Below are 17662 nucleotides of genomic sequence, written 5' to 3'. Positions count from 1 at the left end.
GACGGACAATTGAGCAGCAGTTTGCGGGTGGTCAGGCGATGAAGGACGATGACTGAAGAGTTTCGAGGACGCAGTCAAGGGAATGACACGAAGGATAAAAATAAGTCGCAGAAAAACGGAAGAGGATTCGTAAGGTTGAACAAGTCGAGGTGAGGCACGGCGACAACTGATTGTTGTACGGAGGAAGTGTCAAGGTTTGGGGTAATTATTGGAGCTGGAGATTAGATCCATCCAGTGGAGGTTGGTTGGTACAGCCGTAAAGTACAGGGGTACATGTGACGTCTGCAGCGCTTCGTTGGTAAGCGAAGTACCTAATGTCGTAGTCAGCTGTTGTCTCTGTCCTCGATGGCGTCCTCGAAAATAATATATATATTGATAATGAGATGCCTGGAATTCTTTTTTTCATCTTTAAATAAGCTTCATGAATATCTACAGATTGCTCAGACACCCACTCATCCCCTCTTCTGGCGAGCACTGGTATAATAGCACGAACGTGTCTTGGACAAGGGGATAAGCACAGCAGGGGATGGCCATTCGTCTGATGATGGGATTTGAGGCCCTTTAATTAAAACAAGCAGGGGAGCCTCAAATCGAGGTCTAGGGTATTTTCACAAGCTTTATGTCATTGATGACAACTGTTTCTTGGTCTGTACAGGTATGATAGTAGTATTCACTAATAGTGATGTGTTAATGACCTTCCAATCTCTGTTGGGCGAAACTCCATCCTCCTTCCTTCCTTCTTGCCTTGAGATACAAAACAAGCAAGGCAAGAGTGCAGTCAAAACGTGATCAACCACTAATCTCGTTTCTCATCCCTCTAGCACCCGACTGTGATTCCCTTGTTATTCTACTGTACATTTGTTGTCACTCGGAATTTATACAAAACTTGCATCCAAGTTATGTAGCAAATGTGGCGTCTCGCATGCGGCCCGGCGAACCTAAACCTCTTGCCCGCAATCAACCCGATGCTCGGTTAGCATCCATCAAAAATATGGCACGATCAAGACCCAGAGATCTCTGGAATTAACCTGATCAAGCTGGTTGATCCGGGAGACTAACCTGTAATCAGCATGGCATCGTTACTGACTAGGTCCTTCAGGATAGGCGATACCCTTGCCCTGGCTGTTCGGATATACAGAGTCTTCTGAGTTCTGACTCGAAATTCATCGCAAGAGGGACCAGACCATCAGATGCAAACTGTTGCACGTCTACCCCAGTCATTCCAATACCACAGCAGCATCTCTGTACAAAGACACATCAGCGATAACGTCACATACCTACTCACTTTGATGACGCAAAAAGACACGATCATCCCAATTGTCGCTCAAGGATCCCGTCACATTTGTAATACTGGAGTGACGCCGATAGCTGTTGGATGAGGTCTTGTCCGAAAGGTCCGGCCCGTTATTTAATGAATCCATGGACCTTGAGAACTCAAAATTGGACTGGTATGTACAAACTGATCAAAACTCGTTTACAATAAACTTCATGCCCACCTACCAATAACAGCAGACTGACTGTCCGGATAGAGTTTTCTTTTGGCCCTGCACGCACGGGTGCCTGCGCTAGTTGCGCCGACATGCCGCGATTAAGGTTTCTTTGAAGCTATCAAGACAGGCACAGCTTGGATTGAGCTTAGTCTAGTCCCCCTCTGGAATGTGATTTTTGCAGAAAAGAGAGGCCCCGAAGCTAAGCCCACGACACAACTACACCATACGCGGTATAGAGTACCATGTGGTCCAGATGTTTATCTGGATCGAAGCTTGTTGGCATCCACAATGGTTGACCTGATTGCTTTTTGCTCGTCAAACAAACACAGGGCCATCGCTTATCAGACTCTATTTGAGAAGACTGTATCCCGGCTGGCTGAAAACATATCTTTTCTTACCGTTGGAGCTTTATTTTCCAACGGCTGATGGACAAGGACTTGTCAAACGCTACTCCTTGTTTCCTTGCCACTTACATATCAAGATGGCCAACACAGAAAAACTCCTTGGCCTTGTGGTCCTTGTCGCCTGGGCTGAGGCATTCTGGAGAATGTCGTGCAGCATTATCCAAACTGGAAGAGTTGACCCAATCATTGCCCCTGGGACATTCTCAGCACATGTTCACAAACTCTCTGGTGCCAGCAATATCGGCATCGACTCTACATTCGAAAGCCTACAAGCCTCGAGATGTACTTCTTGTGAGGTGCAAGAAGATAAATCGGCCTACTGGACACCACAGCTGTTCTACCAGCATGCCAATGGTAGCTTCCAGATGGTGCCGAATGGCGGCACTGTCATTTACTATCTCGGCCGCGGCGAGAATAGGTCCAACATCGAGCCATTCCCTCCAGGCTTCAAGATGCTGTCTGGAGACAACTTTGTCCGATCTTACGACTCCAAGAACAAGACATACAGCAACGCCAGATTTAAAGGTCGTCCAATCGCAGACAGAGTTAGCTTTGCGTGCCTCGATAGCTCTGGGCCTTCAAAAGAGCGCAACTACATGTGGAAAACGGACTGCGACAATGGCATGAGAGCCCAGATTCACTTCCAGTCGTGCTGGAACGGCCAAGAGTACCAACGTAACCAGAGTCATGTCGCCTACTTGTCACAGATAGACAATGGAATCTGTCCTCCGAGCCACCCGCGACAGCTCCCACACCTTTTTTTCGAGGTCATCTATGGCGTTAATAATATCGACAAGAGCAAAGGCGGGAGATTTGTCTTTGCAAACGGCGATACAACTGGGTATGCGTTTCACGGCGACTTTCTCAATGGCTGGAATGAGGCTGTGCTCGCAGCTGCTGTCAAGAAGTGCCTCAACAACGACAGTATCAACGGCCAGATATCTAAATGTCCTGTGCTCGCTGCTTCGCAAACACCCTACTTTGACGACAACTGTCCCGAGATGGCACCCCTTGTTGACGAGAACGTTCGAGGCATGCTTGATGCCCTTCCAGGCTGTATCAAGCCCTTCAGTGGCCCAGGCAGAGCGTCACCGGCGGTATGCGACTCGAAACCCGCTATCAACGATCTCGGAGACGCAGGTCTTGGGTCAATGTTTGATCCCTCTCCAGGTGACATGGTTGGTTCATGGTCTTATGTCGGTTGTGCTGCCGAAGGCACTAGCCGAACACTGAACAAATATGCCACAAACTCGGGCCAAATGTCTATTGAGTATTGTACAGCATCATGCAAAGCTCAAGGATATCCCCTCGCTGGTATGGAGTGGGGTAAAGAGTGCTATTGCGCTGGTGAACTCACCTCTGGCGCATCATACATGAAAGCCTCAACATGCTCATCTACTAGAAAGATGATATGCGCGGGCAATATGACACAATATTGCGGAGGACCTGGTCTTCTCACCATCTGGAAGGATACTTCTTACACGCCGCCCGTTGAGCTTGTTGTCGGCCAGACCCAGATTGCGAAGGGCATGGCCACTTACCAAGGCTGCTGGGCTGAAGGCAGCTCTGGAAGGGCGCTCTCATCCGATCGAACTGCAGACTCTGTAGGAATGACCAACGAGAAGTGTGTCGCGTTCTGTCAAGCGGGTGGCTGGGCGTATGCTGGCACCGAGTATTCGCAAGAATGCTACTGTGGCAATGACATCGGCAATGGCGGATACGACCTGAACGATATCTCCCAATGCTCGATGCAGTGCAAAGGAAACATTTTTAGTTACTGTGGTGCAGGCAACAGACTGAGCGTCTGGAAGATCAAGCCGGCTGAAAAGCCTACAGGACCGATCACAGCAGTTAATGGCGCTGCCCTCTGGACTGGCTGTTACACAGACGGAGGAGCAGGCGGACGCACACTGCCAAGTGCTTCATTCACAGGATCGTCCGTTTCGATCGATACATGCTTTGCATTCTGCAACAAGCTCAACTACCCGCTGTTTGGCATGGAGTATGGGCGGGAATGCTATTGCGGGTATGCGCCAAAAACCCAGGCAACTGTTGCGCCTGATGGTGACTGTAAGATGCCCTGTACAGGTGATGCTACCCAGAAATGCGGCGCCGGTAATCGGATATCCATTTGGAATAACACCATGTACACTCCAACTGTCAGCACAGAGGGAGTGAACAGTCCTCCCAAGTATCTCGGCTGCTATACAGAAGGCGTTGAAGCTCGAGCTCTTGGTGATGCCAAGACAACCGACAAGAAGAAAATGACTGTCGAGATTTGTGCAGCATTCTGTTCAAGTAAAGGTTATCCTTATCTTGGAGTCCAAAATGGTCAGGATTGCTACTGCAGCAAGAAGGGACCATCCAATGGCAGTGTTGAGGCGCCTGCATCGCAATGTGGCATGACATGCAAAGGCGATAAGAAGCAGAAGTGTGGTGCGACCAAACGGCTCAACGTCTACAAGCTTGCCAGGGTATCCAAGACCAGCTCGACAACCAAAACGACGGCGAAAGTTGCGCCGGCCAAGGTCCAAGGTCAGAAGCCTGCCTCCAAATCAACAACACTGTTGAAGGCAATCGCGACAAAGAAATCCAAGCCAACATCAAAGACGAAGACTACGTCGACTGCCAAACCTAAGACATCAACAAAGTCTAACAAGGTCAAGGTCCAGAGAGTCGCCGCCAAAACAACCACTACGGCGAAGAGTAAGGGAGAGAAGAAAGCAAAGAACAAGAGACCAAGTACCACAACATCATCGACCAAGTCGAGGAAGACCATGAGAGCGAGGATATGAGAGGGAACGAAGCTGTTCCAAACAATATGTGATGTGACCTTAATGCCTTATTTGTATAACAATTTCTGACGCCGACCTTGATTCGGCATAATGTATATATTTCAGAACATGATCTTATTATTCTTATGAATGATTTATTAATTTACCGCGAACACGAGTTCTCACTTGTCTGTCTTCTGTTAGCCATCGGTCTTCAAAGTGCGCCGGTAGTCACTTCGTCCAAGCACCACAGATACTGAAAAATGGTTATCGAACCCATTGATCATTAGTTTATCTTGCACTGCAAATGGCGATTCCTCGACCCACGTGCCGCGAAGATTGGAATCAAACCTCCAATCCGCATAACTACTACTTATCCTCCCACCACACTTGAACCGTGTCGAAGACGATCACACTCGTCAATCATGCGTCTCAGGATCCTTTCACATTCTGACTTGGCTCCTTTGCTGCCGTCAATCGGCACCCGTTCTCAACGGTGACGCTCAAGTCAATATTGATGATTCCCCCTATCATACAAAGTTTCGTTCCAAGATACACATATGAAACCAGCCACAAGGCCTCATTGAAGCTTCAATGGAAACTTCTGTCCAACCATCTTCTCACTCAGTCTCCATAAGAGCTCTGCCTCGGTCGAACTCGTAGCCCATGGCCTAACAGTGTCTGTAAAAGGGTCCGCCAAACGGCAATCCAACAGGTAAGCACCGTTATGATCTAAGAAACCAAGTTAATATTCGCAATAAGTGCCTCGATTTGAAGTACTAACCTTTCAAATCAGGATCAAAGGCAGCAAAGACATGCGTGGCAGCCCCAACTTCGGCAGTCACAGGGACAGTTGACCAATCGACCCAACCCCATGGATCGCCGATTGCACGATCAGCCTCGACTAAATTTGTAAGCAGTTTTACAACAAAGAATTCATGGTGACTCACCAAGACTGTCCAGATTGGCCAGATGGTCGCCCAAGGAGGTTTCAAGGATAGCACCGGGATGCAAACTGTATGCTTGCAATCCACGACTGCCGAGCTTCTCAGCCAGAGAGATGGCGAATAGCATGTTGGCAGTCTTGGACTGTCCGTATGCGTTCCATCTGTTGTATAAATCTCCATTCTGCCAATGGTCAGTACCGAGCCAAGTTTGTGTATAGTGAAGCTTACACTGAAGTTCGCGTCACCCCATCGGATAGGGCCCAGTCGATGGCCGTTGCTAGAAACACTGACAATACGGGGAGCTTCTGCAGCTAGGATCTTGTCTATGATGAGATTCGTAAACAGAAAATGGCCCAAGTGGTTAGAAGCAAACTGATTTTCGAATCCATCCTCGGTAAGCTTAAAGTCGGTCGCCATGATGCCTGCGTTGTTGACCAGGACATCAATTTTGTGGACATCAGACCATCCGTTGACTTGCTGTGCTGCGGAACGAATAGAAGCAAGAGAGCTGAGGTCGAGAGTCAAGAGCTTTGTCTTGAGATTGGGATGTTTTGATGCAAGGTGATCTGCTGTTTGTTGGAGCTTGTTGATGTTACGACCAGCAAGGATAGCCAGCTCGGGCTCAGCAACCGCAATGGCTTCGACGAATAATGCACCAAGACCACCAGGACTTACTCCTGTTGTGAGAATTGTTTTTCCTTTTATGATTGAGGAGTACTCTTTGGCGAGTTGATGAACGGTGGCTTTGGAAGCGTGTTTGACCATTGTGACGTTTATGGGAGATCGAATATGGTTAAGATAACTAGATAGGGGATTTTCTTGAACTTGGTAAAAGAGATAATCGACCTTTTTATACTTGTCGCCTCTTTATTCAGTTGCCAACTTTTGTATACACAGAATATATGATCTGCAGTGGTGTTCCTGGAATAGGCGATTGGCTGGCGTCAGATGAATCTGGCTGGCGTCAGCAAGTACTATTCTGCAGGGACTCCATACAAAAGGTACTTGTGACAGGTCGTATATCGAACTATCTGCCGGAAGTCCGGGGGAGATCCAATCTCGTGCATAAACTAACAAGGCTACTAATCAATCTATCGGCTCTTAGCGTGGGGAGATCTATACAACCACCGGTTCGGGTACGGGGTATCCATTCTATTCGACTGTTTGATTCTTGTAAATCGACAACTGCCGAAAAGATTATACTGAGTCTGTGATTCCTTCAACTTGATTGGTCTATTTACGGAATACGGTGAAGACGCCGAGGTACCCTTTTAGTACTAGTGTCATTCCCTCCCGACTCTCCGTTTATATTACCGCGTCGGATCAAGTATAAATCACAAACATCTCTTTCCTACAGCTCACCACACCATAAACTCGCGATTTTATCAAAACATACACTATTAAACTTGTCAAGATGGTTTTCACTTCTCCGGACTGGGTTCCTAAACTCCCAATAGGTCAGAACTTCCAATCTCACCCCAACCTGCTTGCTGACACAAATAGACCCTCCCGACTCCATCCCTATAGCCGAATTCATGAAGAACGAGAAATACGGTCGTTGTCCTATCGCCAAAAGTAGACATCCCTTTACCTGCGGTATCACAAAGCGTTCGTACTCTGCGCCTCAGGTCTTTGAGCGGTCTGAATTTGTAGCCAGAGCGTTGGCCAAACGATTGCAATGGCAGCCAAATGAGGGGACGCCTTGGGATAAAGTACTCGCCGTCTTCTCTCTCAATACGGTACTTACCTCGACATCTAACTTTAGAACCATCGACTGATTTCCTATATGTAGATTGATTACATCACCCCGATTTACGGTGTCCATCGCCTTTCAGGCATCGTGACTCCCGCCAATGCTGCCTACTCTGTCGACGAACTGACGCATCAGCTCAAGGCATCAGGTGCAAAAGCTCTGTTTACCTGTACGCCGCTGCTCGAGACAGCCCTCGAAGCATCAAAAAACGTTGGAATACCTGAAGAAAACATTTTTCTTTTTGAAATTCCTCGTGCCGAACCCGTCTCCAAGTTTACTCATGCCTCTATTGAGGACTTGGTCAGAGAGGGTTCTGAACTTGATCGACTAGACGAACTGCAATGGGTTCAAGGCCAGGGTGCTCGCCAGACGGCCTTTTTGTGCTTTTCCAGTGGAACATCGGGTTTGCCGGTAAGTTGTTAAATAATGTTTGAGTCGTGCGGTCTGGCTAATATTTGCACAGAAAGCGGTCATGATCTCCCATTACAATGTAATCTCGAATGTTTTGCAACATACCACATATGACTCCGTTGCCCGAGCAAAGCGCGGCGTTACGACTCAAGCTGTAACGGGATATCTGCCACTATCTCACATATATGGCCTAATAATCGCCGCTCACACAAGCCCTTGGCGAGGTGACCAAGTTATAATTCTCCCTCGGTTTGAACTGAAGGATTTTCTCCAGTCTGTTCAAGACTTTAAGATCCGACAGTTGTTGGTGGTCAGTGAAACCGACACACTATAAAATATCCCAGCTAACTCTCACAGGTACCTCCTATTATTATCCAAATTCTTCGTTTCAAGGATATCTGCGCCAAATATGATCTGAGTAGTGTCAAGTTTGTCTACTGCGGAGCTGCCCCATTGGGTGAGGAGACTATTCGAGATATGAGTACTTTGTACCCAGATTGGACCATTGCTCAGGCTTATGGTGAGGCTCATTATCGCTACAAGTTGATCAATGCTGACACTAGCAGGTATGACCGAAACTGCGACAGTTGCCACGTCGTCAAGTGAAGATGATGTCTTCACGAGAGGCTCTGGATGCCTTTTACCCAGTGCAAAAGCCAAAATAATCGACACCGAGGGCAGGGAGATAACCGAACGCGACCAGCCTGGAGAGCTACTGCTTCAAGCACCATCGATTGTGTTGGGCTACTTGAATAATGAGAAAGCAACGTCTGAGACCTTTGTCTATCACCACGATGGCAGATGGATTCGAACAGGAGATGAGGCCATATTTACCTTGGCCCCTTCTGGCAACGAACATGTTGTCATTGTCGACAGGATCAAAGAGCTTATCAAGGTCAAGGTATGTGAACTGCCGGTCAAAAGTGGGCTTGACTAACAATCTACAGGGCCACCAGGTCGCACCAGCCGAACTAGAGGCTCACATTTTGGCACACCCTCACGTCTTTGACTGTGCCGTTATCCAAGTCCCCGATGAGCGCGCCGGAGAAGTCCCGAAAGCATTTGTCGTAAAGAGTTCGTCCGCCGAGTCTTTGCCGGATGAAGAGGTGGCACGTGATATTGAAAAGCATGTTGCGGATCACAAAGCAGCGTACAAGCAACTCAAAGGAGGTGTAGAGTTTCTGGATGTCATACCCAAAAGCCCCAGTGGCAAGATTCTTCGTCGACTCCTGAGAGATACGGAGCGAGAGAAGAGAAGAGGGCAAGGGGCAAAGCTGTAAATGGCATAAATTTGGGTTTGCTGACTTGGACAATATACGACGTGTCCTGATTATTTTTCCGATTACTGGTTGCTTTGGAAATGAGCTGAAGAATTGTTGAGTACATGATATGTGTTCCTATCGTCGTGTTGAGTTGAACCTTGCGAGCGGCATTTATTTGAGATAGATCACAAATACACCGATGGCTTCTTCGCACGCTTCTTTGAACCAACCAAACTATAAGTAGATGAGATTCTCCAACTCTATCAACCATCCACGATGCGTTCTACTCAATGTTCCGTTTGGCCGGAAACTTGACCTAACTTTTAGCGCACAAAACAAGTAGTTGAAGAGGTATGATCTATGTAGCTTTAACTGATCTACTAATGTCCTATGTTTCTAGCGGTCAATTTTATGATACCTTGATGGTACTCGATGTTTCGTGTGACCGGAAAACTTGGGTTGATGGCGCTTCCTTCAGCCCCTTGTCCTATCAACCTTTTCGATACCCCTCAAGCATGACCCTTCTCTAAAGTCAAATCACTATAAAGCCGCATAAAAAGAACAAAGTTTTTCATGATCGGAATATCATGGAAGAGATGTCTTTCCGTCGAACCATTCCCATTTCCCTCTTCCATCACTCAGTTCTACCAAGTGTGGTCAGACTGCCATCACCATACAATCAGAACTCGAAACCAAGACTCCAAATCAAAACTTCAAATCCATACATCAAAACCGCCAAGATGTATATTCCCGTCGTCCCTCAAGTCGAACCTTGTCCCCCCTCCAACATCACCCTACCTCCCCATTGTCCCCTCTCCGACATACCCGGTTTCCTCCTCTACGAATCGCTAAACCGCAATCACGTCTTTGGCCATCCATCAACCCAACCTCGCATAAGGGAATCGCGCGATCTCTTGGACAAGATCAAGAAGCATGGAGGCAAAGCGGTTTCCAAGTATGGACAAAAAGCCATCTCGAAATACACCAACAAGTCAAAGGGCAGCCACTCAAAGGGTAGCGGAGCTATGGCAACGGGTATGGGTGCAATCGCAGGTAAATACCGCTGGGTCCTGTGGCTCGGTTTTGGTCTAGGTGGACTGCTGGTTCTGGGTCTCATGTATCTTGTCTGGAGGAAAAGAGATTACCTGTGGCGACGTGCAAGGTTGGAGGAGGAAGCGAGTTCCATGTTTGAGGGGAACGACGACGACGACATTGATCGGTCCAAAATTCCTTTCGGTCAGCCTTGGTCTCATCGGCTCATTGCTGAGAGAAGAGCTGCTGCAGAGGCGGCATAAATGCAGACTGTCATTGTTTGACCATCAGAAAATGCAATCAGCTACTACATCGGAAAAGGTCACAGTCAAGAAAACACCCCCCTCAGGGTATCAGAAAAATCGGCCGTTGAGAACATAAGAGACGAAATTAGTAGGCCATCTTATGCTACTAAAACTATAGCTTTTAGGCTATTTATTTTTGTATCCTAAGACTTAGGGGGTCAACTTTTCTGCTACCCAGTAGACCCCCACCACTTGTTCGTTCACGACAGTGAATATTTGGATCTCAATGCATCTTTTATTCGCACAAACTATCATGTCCATACCCCCTTCTAGAACGCTCGTCGACTTTCTGGCGCAAGATTCCGTTGCTATATGGAGAATGGACCCATGAGCAACCTGGTGGGCAGCAAAATAGCTAGCCTTTGAGCTTTCTGGTGGTAGAAAAGCATGACCCAGATAGCCTAAACTAAAGTAACGAGTTCGTTTCATATGTGCTGTATTGCCAAAACGTGCTGATTCAGCCAGCCTTGACTGAGAGGTTTTCTGTTGCGCATATCCGAAAGTCTCGAAATGAGAGCTGATAGATCGTACCTTGCCTCAGGGTACCAGAAAAATTGACCGCTGGGAGCAAAAGAGACAAAATTATTAGGGCAGCTTAGGTTACTTCGACTATACTTCTTAGACTACTTATTTTTATAGCCTAAGACTTAGGGGTTTCTTCATCATACCTGTCCCCGTTACTGAGATTGACGCACCCTTCTGTCTCACTGTCCGTTCTCGTTTCTCATGGCATTTGCCGCCAAGAAATCTGCCTCTGTTTCCTCAAAATAGAAAATCTGGTTCGTGTCGCAGTCGTAACGAACTAGCTCTCGAAGGCTTTCTGGGATTGAGCCATTCACTCGGAGTGCGCCCTTCCAGAGCATCTTGTAGCGGCCGAAAAGGTCGATGCTGCTTGTTTGGGGGGCATGCTCACTTGAAGGTGGATTTCTAGAGCGCATTGATTCACGCTCGAGTACCATTTCTTCTTCCTTCTGGTCTGCCATGTTGGCAAACTGTCGTATATCCCGTCGCAACCTGTTGACAAATCTCTGATCGGGACTAGGTAGGCGCTTGCCTAAAGCCTTCATCTGACGAGCATGTTCGCGGAGCGTCTTTGAATCAGGTGTGTGAGGTTCGAGGTTCTGGTGCTGTCGGGGCTCGGTCTCTGGACTGTCCTCCACAATGACGGGCGAAATTGATTCCAATGGGACATCGTCAGTTTCGGTCTTTCCAATGGGCCCCTTAAAGGCAGAATCAGACTCAGCCGACACAGCTGTATCAAGAGACTGGCCTGACATAACATATTCAGATTCTTCCCTATCAGTCGAATGTTGAGATTGCCCTGATGAGGAAGAAGCATCACAAATTTCCATCGCCTCAGACTGGTCAGATGAAGGAAAGTCATTTTCATCCGTCTCGATAGACTCCCGAGGCTGTCCTGTTGAGTAAGATTTATCCTTCTCAGTTGACTGTCGTGGTTGATTATTGATGTTCGAGTTGGTTTTATTACTTTTATAGATGTCTCGTCTGATCATTCGGCGAGTAACTACTTGCATCTTAGCCTCGTAAATGTTTGTTTGTGGTTGCTTGGTCGTGACAATCGGAACCATCCTGCCTAAACACACGTTAATTTGTCTCCATCTTGGAAAGTACACAACCCAACATAACTGTGGCCTTCTTACCATTTATATTCTCATAACGGACCTTAGGCTCAGTTGCTTCCTGGTCCAATTCAATGGCGAACACCTGGTTTCCTACCAGTTTGTTGACTCGGATAGCGACAGGCAGCCACTGCATTCCGTTGAGATGGCCGAAGAATTCAACAAAACCATTCTTGATCCTGAGCGACTTTAATTTCTGGGGTTTGATCCTGCGGAATACAATAGCGGCAATGATGAGAGCAAGATCGGGTGCTGACATGCTGGTAGGCATTCCGGTCCCTTCGTGAATAACTTTCATGGCGTCGAGTTTCAGGACAACACCGCCCCACTTGGTATGGTGTTGCAGTGTTTGCATCTCAAGCAGTCTCTTCAGCACGATTATTTCCGCCATGGCATTCCAGCAACCCCGAGTAGAGTCGTCGATGATCTCTTAGGGTATACACACTAAAGCTGGGTTTTTTATTATTATCAGTCTCTGAATCAGTGCTGAGTTTTCTTCAACCGACCTGTGGTGCCAGTGCCAGAGCAGTGACAGAAAAGGATGGGAATATTATGACAGCCTGGCTGCCTGGGAGATACTAAGTCTAAACTGGAATCTTCTACGCATGCAGGCAGGTTGCTAAAGAAAATAGGGACTTAAAGCAGTACAGGCGAAATCATTAGTCCACTCTTAGGCCATTCATATACTAAGAGTGATCTAATATTTATGCAACACCTAGCATGATCGGCTCCAAGTTCAATAATGGGAATCAAAAGGTTCAGTATATCATATCACAGGCGTCTGCAGTGATTGCTACAAATGTATCACGTATTCACTCTTATTATTTATCTCCAGACGAGCTTGTTTTGAGGTCTGGTCCAATGTGATCCATTGCAAACTTGGTAGTTACGTGAGCTTGCTCCATACTAGCCGCCATTCGAAAGAAAAATCGGATCGGCTGGATCCTGATAAGTGTGCTCGATCTCGAGCGAGTTTCTCCAAGTTTGATGGTTCAGCGCGTACCCATGTATTTTGAAGATTGCCATGCCGGCGACCTGTCCATGCACCATCTCCTTCGCCGGTCACAGTGACCCAACATCTGAAAAGAAAAAAAAACCAAAAAAAAAAACCGAAAACTTTCAACCTCCCTTAAGATCCATCATCTCCAGTTCAACTCATCTGAAGAACCTCCGACAGCTGTGCCAGGCGATACATCTCGTCCGGGCTGCACTGGCACTCGGCAAAACGGGCAAGGCCTTCAGGGATCATCCCCGTCTGGCTTAGGCTCCGATGCCATTCCCTCTCGATGTAGGGAAACATCTCGGGTCCCTCCTCCACCTTGACCTGAACCTTTTGGAAAGCAGTCATGATCTCCTTCTTCTAGTCGGAGATTGCCTCTTCCTGGAGAGCAAGTGCAGCAATGGCTGTCTGCGCCTCCCTTTCAGCAGCGCCAACCTTTTCATCATGGAAATCAGCAAAGAGCGAAAGTCCGTGTCGTACATTGTTGACGACAGTTCGACGCTCTACTTCTGGGAGTCCCTTGCGAAGGGGCTTGAGATCAGCCACAAAGAACCGAAGGATGTCGGCTCCGATGCCGTGCCATGGCATGTCCTTTCGTCTGTTGGGGATCTCGACAGTGTATCCCCACTCTCCGATGTCATCGTTCACGAATTGGATGATTTGCCGGAACATAAGAGGATCATATTGATAAGCCCATTCCAGAATGCGAGTTTTCATTTCAGGGGGCAGAACACGAAGGACTGGCTCGGTCAAGACTTGGGCGACTTTGTGCTTTAGGGACTCTTGGTCAAAGTCCAAGTTGCCGATTTCGTAAACGAGATCTTCGACTTGTTGAAGAGCATCCTTTCTGGTGATTCTCTTCGTCTCGAAAGTAGGGGGCGGATCGAAGCTGTCGATGGACGAAACTGATTCCAAATCGGAATTGTTGATACGAGACGGGGAGGACATTTTGAGTGCGTTAATCCCTGCAGTGCTACTATCATTGAAATTAGCAACGGGTCTACCACAGTACCTGGTGTGATACTGACATATAACGATGGTCTTTTGGCGAGAAATTGGATGCTCGTAAACTGGCGACGCTGAAACTTGGCTGAGATGTCGATATTGATTATGGTGTTTGCTACTGTGCACGCAAACACAGATCTAGCGGGTTTCTTTGATTTAAAGACGACAATAAGGTGCAAACGCGGACGATCCTTGATGGCTATGCAGAGAGAGCAAGTGCAAACAAGATTGATGCAAAGGAGAAAAAGAACAATGTTTGAAAACAGTCAGTTGCTAGTAGCAGCCTAAAATTCTGCCAGTCGACGTCAGTGCCTGCCTACTTGAATATGAATCGACTTCCTTCCCTTCTCTGATTTAGATGACCTGACAAACCAAAACAGCTGCATCAAAGCCCTTCCTGCCGGACAAAAGGTCACAGGCTTCACGTACATCTCAAGATTACAAATTGATATTTACAAAACGATTGCTACCTTCACTGAGCATCTACAGACGTAGCTATCCGATGGCAAACCGATGAGAGACGAGATACGGATGGCAGATTTCATCCAATCAGAAGCTCGGTTCTGTGGTCTAGTCGGTTATGGCATCTCGTTAACACCGAGAAGGTCCCCGGTTCGAGCCCGGGCAGAACCTCACTTTTTGCGTGATGAGACTAGGGAATATCACTGTTGTTTTTCATATTGGATCTACTTTGTTGATGTTCAGATAGTTATAGATTGTATAAGATAGGTGGATCAAGAAAGAGATGGGAATAACCCTATATGTAGGACAATTTGTGTATGTTGATTTTACTTCTTTATTCATCTATATACTATTTAACGCTCATTATCCTTGGTATTCATTCCTCCTCTTCATTAATCCATCTAATTAGGTATTCATTCTTAAATCATTAAATTGTCATCTTAAGCAGTTCGGATGCTTCCATGGCTACCAGAGTGGTCGCCATAGATGTACTCTCTAACAGACTTTGTTGTGGGAGCATCACCACCGGCGTAATCGACGATGGAAATGCTCTTGTAGTAAGCCTTGAAAGGAGCTTGGCTGAAGTCAGTCAGGCCACCAGCCCATTGAATAGCTGAGAATATTGTTAGCTTTAGTCTTTGTGATATCAGATTGAATAAACTTACTGCCTTCAGCAGCATCGGGAGATCCAGCACACCAAGTACCAAGCTTGATCTGCATGGGTGTTTGGGGGAAAGCAGATCCACCCTTGGCATCCTCGTATGTGAGTGTGCGGACCACAACGTCGTCGATGATCCAGTTAATGAGTGCAGGTGTCCACTCGATGGAGTAGACGTGGAATTGACCGACGGGGTTTGCGACAGGGTGGAAAGCTCCTCGGTCGTATGTGCTCACATCACCCTTGCTAAAGTAGTTGGACTGGACCTGAGCATTGTCACCTCCTAGCCATTCCCAATCAATCTGTATGTTGTTAGTAGAGTTTCATTGAAATACAATAGTAGACATACCTCGTCGAGACAGTCAGACTGCAAAACAGCGCTGGTAACGATACCAACACCGGTAGAGGCTTGGACTTCGATATCGACACGGCCAAACATGATGTACTTGCCCGTGGCAATTGTAGGGGCTTGGTTGGGTCCACCAATGGTAAAGACGGCACCGTTGGCGTTGTGAGTAATTGATGTACCGGCGTCTTCCTTGAAATCTGGGCAAGCTCCCTTGGTGAAGTCACAGTGGACAGTATCTTTGCCGAAAGCAGGATCAGGAGGACATGCTGAATGGTGTTAGTGATTGTCAAAGACTACTGAATGCGAGACTTACTGGTTGTGAGAGGATTGCAGCTGGTAAAGGTCTGTGCTGAGACAAGAGGTGCCACAAGGGCAAGGGCAGTGAGGGCTTTGGAGAACATGGTTGATGTGAGATGTGTGAGATGAGATGAGATGCTGTGTAACAAAGTACAGCAGAGAGGAGAGGGACAGAGGATATATATATATATTGAGTGACTGATGGATAGAGACAAAAAGAAAAAGAAGGGTTCCTCATGCACGTTTAATAGTGAGACTTGTACCAACAAGTGGAGGAGGCTGGTTCAAGCCTAGTTGGGGCTATTGCCATTACCAGCCTTCTCCCCTTGTCACAGCCTCGGTCTATAATCGATGGTCTGATTGTTAGAGGGAGAGTCTGGTCTCGTATTCTGGGTCGACTAAGCAACAGCCCCTGTCGTCTGCAAACCACTTAAACCAGAAAGAGTCTAGGTCGATCCATCAGCTAACCACCCCATATTCTCCGTCACGGGCACAGATCTTCGCTAGGTACCCACGGTCGTAGGGTCCCAAGGGTCTTTTTTGGGCAGAGCAGGTGAATCATTGTTTTTGTGGTGTTGTTGTGTGATCAGACGGGTTCGGCACGGCATAGATATCCAAACTTTATTTTTTGTCTAGTGGTTGGAAACTATTGGCGTCTTAGGCTCTTAGCAACCAACAAGTCAAAATCCCGACCGACCACTATACATACAAGGGTCTAGATTGAGTGGGGTTGTATGCGCAAAGGGACTTTTCTGCCTTAGCTTAGCATGCAGTCTAGATAGAGAGTAGGTAGCTAACGTTGCTGCAGCTGCAGAGGGTGCAGATGAGTAACAGAGACAATCGGAAAAGAAGTTCCTATTGCTGACGTCAGGATCATCACGAGATAAATTACAGGGGGATTGTCGGTTTATCTCTCCCCCGTAAATCTGTTGGTGTAGGGAAATCGGCTTGACCGGAATGGTAATCACCTGCGCTAAAACGGTCAGCCATCAGCATACGAACGACGCCAACATACGAGAAAAGCAGAAGGCTGTACTCTGTATGCAGCACTCTATACGGATAGGGCAGATAGACTCTGTTGTATCCGCTTTAGCCGATGTTCTGTGTCTTTTGCACCCTTCTTTTTTCTGACAGATCTGGATAACGATACAGTGGAGCATTTTTGACAATCGAAATCTGACTCTCCATATAATCTGCACATCAATTGTTTCACTGAAAAGATGATCTTGATGATCTTTATTTCTCTATCAATTGACGCCACCGAACGGGCAGGACGGTCAGACAATCAGACAATCAATCAACCTTTATTCTAAAGTGTACCTGTACCCTCGCCAAGGCCCAGCTGATCCGTCATGAGGTCTCGTCTACCTGTACCCCGCTCAACATGCATCCATCGTATCTATTACCCACAGATCCAACTCCAACGTCGTCTAGTTTGCGAACATGTCCATGTCTCACTGACCGCTATCAACATCTTCCCCGCTTGATGGATGCTGATCTAAGCTGCTCAATCCCTTATTCAGAATACCTTCCTCTTCGAGATTCTACGACATGCTGTATAATCCCTACTACATAGTACATAGTATGGAGGTATCCATGCATGCGACCCTCGTTTCTGTTATCCGAGCAAATACCTATTGTCCATTCTACACGGCAAGACAACAAACCGACATCTCGAGAGGGGAAATGCAGTGATCACTTCTGGATACTTCCAAGCTAACCCTCAGCCTCACGATCTAACGGAAAAGATAACAAGGGTCTGGCTGCCTTGTGTCTTCCGAATACCCGGACTCCTCGCATCCCACCAAACAATCACACGTTACTCCAACACGGCGTATTCTCTCTCCAGTCTTGACCTGCCATCATTCTTTTT

At 47.2% G+C, this 17662-nt stretch overlaps 7 protein-coding genes and 1 non-coding gene across 8 annotated transcripts; 4 read left to right on the top strand and 4 right to left on the bottom strand.

The window, feature by feature from the left end:
* Positions 1-1971: 1971 nt before the first annotated feature.
* Positions 1972-4828, top strand: FGSG_05763 (uncharacterized protein; the record flags this gene model as incomplete). Its single annotated transcript, XM_011326048.1, has 1 exon — positions 1972-4828. The coding sequence occupies one exon, from the start codon at positions 1972-1974 to the stop codon at positions 4687-4689; it is 2718 nt and encodes a 905-aa protein (XP_011324350.1). The 3' UTR covers positions 4690-4828.
* A 420-nt stretch (positions 4829-5248) lies between these two features.
* On the bottom strand, positions 5249-6380 carry FGSG_05762 (uncharacterized protein; the record flags this gene model as incomplete). Its single annotated transcript, XM_011326047.1, has 4 exons — positions 5249-5400; positions 5453-5572; positions 5619-5796; positions 5844-6380. 4 exons carry the CDS (start codon positions 6378-6380, stop codon positions 5249-5251), a joined length of 987 nt encoding a protein of 328 aa, XP_011324349.1.
* Positions 6381-7029: 649 nt separating this feature from the next.
* On the top strand, positions 7030-9059 carry FGSG_05761 (uncharacterized protein; the record flags this gene model as incomplete). The annotated part of the gene is made up of 7 exons (XM_011326046.1): positions 7030-7072; positions 7119-7354; positions 7408-7779; positions 7832-8089; positions 8137-8299; positions 8346-8680; positions 8727-9059. The coding sequence occupies 7 exons, from the start codon at positions 7030-7032 to the stop codon at positions 9057-9059; spliced, it is 1740 nt and encodes a 579-aa protein (XP_011324348.1).
* Positions 9060-9781: 722 nt separating this feature from the next.
* On the top strand, positions 9782-10336 carry FGSG_05760 (uncharacterized protein; the record flags this gene model as incomplete). The annotated part of the gene is made up of 2 exons (XM_011326045.1): positions 9782-10094; positions 10134-10336. 2 exons carry the CDS (start codon positions 9782-9784, stop codon positions 10334-10336), a joined length of 516 nt encoding a protein of 171 aa, XP_011324347.1.
* Positions 10337-11983: 1647 nt separating this feature from the next.
* FGSG_05759 (uncharacterized protein) lies at positions 11984-12409 on the bottom strand (the record flags this gene model as incomplete). The annotated part of the gene is made up of 1 exon (XM_011326044.1): positions 11984-12409. The coding sequence occupies one exon, from the start codon at positions 12407-12409 to the stop codon at positions 11984-11986; it is 426 nt and encodes a 141-aa protein (XP_011324346.1).
* Positions 12410-13378: 969 nt separating this feature from the next.
* On the bottom strand, positions 13379-13966 carry FGSG_05758 (uncharacterized protein; the record flags this gene model as incomplete). The annotated part of the gene is made up of 1 exon (XM_011326043.1): positions 13379-13966. The coding sequence occupies one exon, from the start codon at positions 13964-13966 to the stop codon at positions 13379-13381; it is 588 nt and encodes a 195-aa protein (XP_011324345.1).
* A 616-nt stretch (positions 13967-14582) lies between these two features.
* On the top strand, positions 14583-14656 carry FGSG_20643. Its single transcript has one exon. It is a non-coding gene; the product is annotated as a tRNA-Val (tRNA).
* Positions 14657-14925: 269 nt separating this feature from the next.
* On the bottom strand, positions 14926-15893 carry FGSG_05757 (uncharacterized protein; the record flags this gene model as incomplete). The annotated part of the gene is made up of 4 exons (XM_011326042.1): positions 14926-15098; positions 15151-15445; positions 15493-15758; positions 15806-15893. The coding sequence occupies 4 exons, from the start codon at positions 15891-15893 to the stop codon at positions 14926-14928; spliced, it is 822 nt and encodes a 273-aa protein (XP_011324344.1).
* Positions 15894-17662: the final 1769 nt, after the last annotated feature.

This window comes from Fusarium graminearum, chromosome 3, assembly GCF_000240135.3.
Source record: "Fusarium graminearum PH-1 chromosome 3, whole genome shotgun sequence".
NCBI classification, from domain to species: domain Eukaryota; kingdom Fungi; phylum Ascomycota; class Sordariomycetes; order Hypocreales; family Nectriaceae; genus Fusarium; species Fusarium graminearum.
This window is presented reverse-complemented; position numbering and strand designations above follow the sequence as displayed.